Source organism: Phoca vitulina, unplaced genomic scaffold, assembly GCF_004348235.1.
Source record: "Phoca vitulina isolate PV1807 unplaced genomic scaffold, GSC_HSeal_1.0 scaffold22, whole genome shotgun sequence".
Taxonomy (NCBI): domain Eukaryota; kingdom Metazoa; phylum Chordata; class Mammalia; order Carnivora; family Phocidae; genus Phoca; species Phoca vitulina.
Window position 1 is genome coordinate 39646237 of NW_022589725.1, and position 5191 is coordinate 39651427.

Below are 5191 nucleotides of genomic sequence, written 5' to 3' on the forward strand. Positions count from 1 at the left end.
AAAAAAAAAAAAAAAAAAAGAAAAAAAGACCGTTAAAAAAAATAATTAACTTTGAAAGACTAAAGAATCATGGTAAAAAAGCCATGAATTCTATGTGCAGTATTCCCCTAGCGCTGGAGTTCTGTCGTTCTCATTGATCGGTAAACTTGGTCTTGGCTGGCTGTTCTCGCTGATCTTCTGGGGGAGGGGCCTGTTGCCGTGGTTCCCAAATGTCTTTGCCAGAGGCGGAATTGCCCCACTCTTGCCTGGTCCGGGCTAAGTAATCTGCTCAGGTTTGCTCTCGGGAGCTTTTGTTCCCTGCAAGCTTTCCATACAGCTTTGGAGACGGAGAGTGAAAATGGCGGCCTCCCAATCTCTGCCCCGGAGGAGCCAAGAACTCGGGGCCCCGCTCCTCAGTGAGCCCCCAGAGAAAAGCAGTCAGTCACTCCCGTCTCCCCGGTCTCTGGCTGCACTCCGTGCTCACCCGGTCTGTGACCGCGCGTTTCTATCTCTGGCCCCCGACCCTGTGTGGAGTCTCCAAACCCAGCAGATCCCTGCGGTGCACTCCCGCACCTCTCCTCCCTGGGGAGGAAGGGGAGCCTCCCCGGATCTGCCGCTTGTTGGGTCCCTGCTGGAAGAGCAGTGGCCCGACTGTGCTGCGGATCACGGTTTATGGCAACCCCGAGCTGAGAGCCCGTGCCTCGGCTCCGTCTCTGCAGCCGGCTTCCCCGCTCCAATACCTGGGAGCTCTGCCGCACTCAGGCACCCCCGGTCTTTCTGTGACCCCGAGGGTCCTGAGACCACACTGTCCCACGAGGGTTCCTCCCCCCACTTAGCCACCAGAGTGACGTCCCTCAGCGGAGCAGACTTCTAAAAGTTCCGATTTTGTGCTCCGTGGCTCTATCACTTGCCAGAAGCTGCCGATGGAGGCCCCTCCCCCGCCGTCTATCCTCCCGAATATCGCCTCGTATTCACTTCTCCGCACGTCCTACCTTCCAGAAAGTGGTCGCTTTTCTGTTCAGAGAGTTGTTGCTATTCTTTTCTTCGATCTCCTGTTGAGTTTGTAGGTGTTCAGAATGGTTTGATCCCTATCCAGCTGAATTCCTGAGAGGAGACGAAATCCAGGTCTCCTACTCCTCCGCCATTTTGCTCTCAAATAACGCACTTTTATATAATCAATGGGTCAAAGAAAAAGTTATAAGAGAAATTAGACAATACAGGGAACAGAATGTGTGCACATGTGTATGTGTGTTTATATGTATATATTTGTGTGACAAAATTAAAGCAGTGCTTAGAGAGAAATACATAACTCTGATTTATAATATTCATGAGTTATAATAGAAGAGAGGAAAGGATTAAAATCGGTGACCTAAACATCTATTTTAAGGACGACAGGGAAAGAACAACATTACAGTCGACCCTTGAACAACATAGGATTGACCTGCCTGGGTCCATTTATACATAACTTTTTTGTGATAAATACAGTATAGTACTGTAAATGTATTATCTCTAACTCCTGCATTGTTCAAGGGTCAGCTGGAATCAAACCCAAACTTTATACTTCAAGGTAAAAAGCTGAATATTTTCTCCTTAAGAACAAGCAAGATATCTGCTCTTCCCATTTCTATTCAGTATTATACTAGAGGCCCTAGGCTGTATAATAAGACAAGAGATAAAAGACATAAATATTGGAAAGGAAAAATAAAATTATCTCTGTTTCCCAAAGAAATAAGTCTGTATGCAAAAAAAATCACTCAAAGGAATCTAAAACATAAAAGCTTCTTGGGCTAATAAGTGAATTTACAAGGTCATAAGATGCAAGATCAACATATGGAAATACTTGTTTTTCTATACCAACAACGAATAGTTAGAAAATAAAAATTTTTTAAAGAATATGATTAACAATATGTGTAAAACCTCTACATTTCAAACTATAAAACATTGGTGAGAGAAATTAAAGTAGATATAAACAAATGAAGAGATATAGAACATGTTTATGGGTTGAAAGTCTAAATAATTCTAAAATGTCAATTCCCTTCAAATTGATCTACTGATACAATGTAATTCCAATCAAAATTCTGGAAGATTTTTTTTTGTTTTGCAGGAATTGCCAACCTGATTCTATAACTTATATAAAACCATAAGGAACCTAGAATAAGCCAAAATAATTTTGAAGAAAAAAAAGTTGGAAGACTCATAATACCTGATTTTAGCACTCACTATAAAGCTATGGTAATCAAGACTGTGTAATACCAGCATAAAGATAGACAAACAAATGAATGATGAAATAGAGAGTTCAGAAATAGACCCACAAGTATATAGTTTTGACTAAGACCGTAAATTACTTTATTGAGAAAAAGATTGTTTTAAGAAATAGGAATATAAGAGCTACATATCTCTATGAGAAATCTACCTAGATTCATATTTTACATTACATAAAAACCTTAATTTAAAATGGATTAGAGATTAAAGGTAAAAATTAAAAATATAATACCCCTGTAAAAAAACAGAAAAAAATTCACTTCACAATCTTGGAGTAAAAAAAGATCTCTCAAAAAGGACCCTAAAAGCCTTAACTTAGAAAGAAAAAATATGTATTCGACTTCATCAAAATGAAAAACTTCTGCCCATGAATATTTACACAGCATCGTTATTTATAATAACTCAAAATGGAAACAACCCAGTGGCCCATCACCTGGTGAATGGCAAACAAAATGTGGTCTATCCCTATGATGGAATACTACTCAGCAGTAAGAACAAGTGAAGTTCTGATACACAGTAAACATGGAAGGGCCTCCCAAACATCCTACTAAGTGGAGGAAGTCAGGCACAAAGACCACAGAGTATGTTTCCCCTTACATGAAATGTCTATAGCAGGCCAATCTACAGAGACAGAATGCAGATGTGTTTGCCTGGCACCAAGAATGGGAAGAGTGGTTCACTCTAAGTGGGCCCTCAACTGTCTTGTTGCAGTGGTGGGGATATCCTAAAACTGGATTATGATGGTGGTTGCACAACTTGCTAACTTCACGAAAAATCATTTGATTGTACACTTAAAATAAGTGAATTTTGTGGAATTAAATTATGCCTCAATACAGTTGTTGAAAATCATTCAAAATTGTACAATGAGTTGGAAGAAAGAAATGAAAGGAGAGTACAAAAGATAGAAATGGAAGGCACCTTTTAAAATGTTTACAGTAAGTATGTGTAACCCATTTCAAAATTAAACACATTTAAAAAAAAAAACAATGACTTTGGGGGTAAACAAAAAAGATGTTGATAACAATGGAATATAAATATCAAATAAATAAATATCAAATGTTTGAGCAAGAGATCTGAAAGACTTCTGTGATTAAAATCTCTAAATCTGTAAAACTTTTTTTATAATTTTAGGTTTTTTTCTTTTTTATTGTTAGTCACCATACTACATTAGTTTTTGATGTAGTGTTCCAAGATTCATTTTTTGCATATAACACCCAGTGCTCCATGCAATACTTTTCTAAAAAGCACGGAAGAGGACTTAAATACATGGAATGGTGTGCCAAGCATCTGGAAAAGGACCCTCATCATTGTAAAGACAGCCATTATCACTAAATCAATCCATAAACCAAATCAAAATTCTGAAGACTTTACAAAATGAAACCTAGAAACTTTAAAATTTATCTTTCCCTATCAAATACACACATATATTAAATAGAAAGTTACTGGTCTAGTAATTGACAAATAGAACAACAGGGGAAAAATAAAACTTTCCATATGAAGATTCAAGCCTGGAAACAGGTTCAAATATCAAAAATTCCAAGGTGTGAGTACTTGATACGCATCAAAGGACAAGAGTTCATCAGTCAAATTCAAGCCAGTTACCCTCATCTACTTGAACAGCTGTTATCTACTTCAGACAACACAGAAGATGAAAATGCTGAATCACCAATTGTCCATTTTGGGCCTGAAGAAAACCGTTCAGAAGACGCAGTCATGATGAACACCCCCGTGGTGAAGGCCGCCTTGGAGATGGGCTTCAGTAGAAGCCTGGTGAGGCAGACGGTGCAGAGTAAGATCCTGACCACCGGGGAGAATTACAGAACCGTTAACAATATTGTGTCTGATTTACTTCACGCGGAAGACGAAGACATGAAATAAAGGAAGAAGAGAAAGAAAGAGCAGCTGAGAACAGAGAATCAGACGACGTATCATTGATCCGGAAGAACAGAATGGTGCTTTTCCAGCATTTGATTTACGTGCTCCCAATCCTGGATAGTCTGCTAACTGCCGGAGTGATTAGTGAGCAAGAACACAGTGTGATTAAGCAGATGGCACAGACGTCTCTGCAAGCAAGAGAGCTGATTGATACTGTGTTAGTAAAGGGAAGCTTTGCGGTCACCATATTTAAAAACTCTCTACAAGAAACGGACCCCGTGTTATACAAGCGTTTCTTTGTGCAACAGGACATAAAGTATATCCCCTCGGAAAATGTCTCAGATTTACCAGTGGAAGAGCAGTTGAGGAGGCTGCAGGAAGAGAGGACGTGTAAAGTGTGCATGGACAAAGAAGTTTCCATAGTGTTCATTCCGTGTGGCCACCTGGTCGTGTGCAGAGACTGCGCCCCGTCTCTACGAAGATGTCCTATCTGCAGGGGCGCAGTCAAGGGCACAGTGCGTACGTTTCTTTCACGAGGAAGATCCCAAACTTTGTCTACACTTTAAAATTAATGGATTAAATGTATTGTAATTTTGACTACTATGCTGGTTGGTTTTCTTAAGGTATTTATCTATTTGCAACTCAAAACTGTTTGATATAAATATATATCTAAATGCTGTGAGCCGTGTGTACCTAAGAGAGAGTGAGAACGATAGGCTTTTGTTCATGTGAACAAAGAGACAGCACTACAGGCACAATACTAAATCAGAATTTCCGCACTACTGAACTCACAAGTGAATGAAGCTTTCAGAATTTTAAATACTTTGGAGTCGTATTAAGAAACAGGAGCACGGATTATCTGCCTTTCTTGATCCAAATCCTGTATGTAGAAGGTCTTAATATTTGTTGAATGACTTTTTGGGGACCTGGTGGTTTTGTAAAGAATTCTGTGATGAACATTTTAATAAAGCCATAAAATTTAAAAAAAATGAGGACTCATCATTGAATTTGATTTTACTGCCAACCCAGTAAAAACAAACTTAAAGTATAGATTCAAGTTAAGTAGACAGGGAAG

At 39.3% G+C, this 5191-nt stretch overlaps 1 protein-coding gene across 1 annotated transcript; it reads left to right on the forward strand.

Annotated features, from left to right (window-relative positions):
• The first annotated feature begins 3735 nt into the window (after positions 1–3735).
• LOC116641974 (baculoviral IAP repeat-containing protein 3-like) lies at positions 3736–4682 on the forward strand. Its single transcript, XM_032419980.1, is given in 2 exon segments — positions 3736–4110; positions 4113–4682. Coding segments are annotated over 2 exon segments (945 nt in total).
• The last annotated feature ends 509 nt before the right edge of the window (positions 4683–5191 follow it).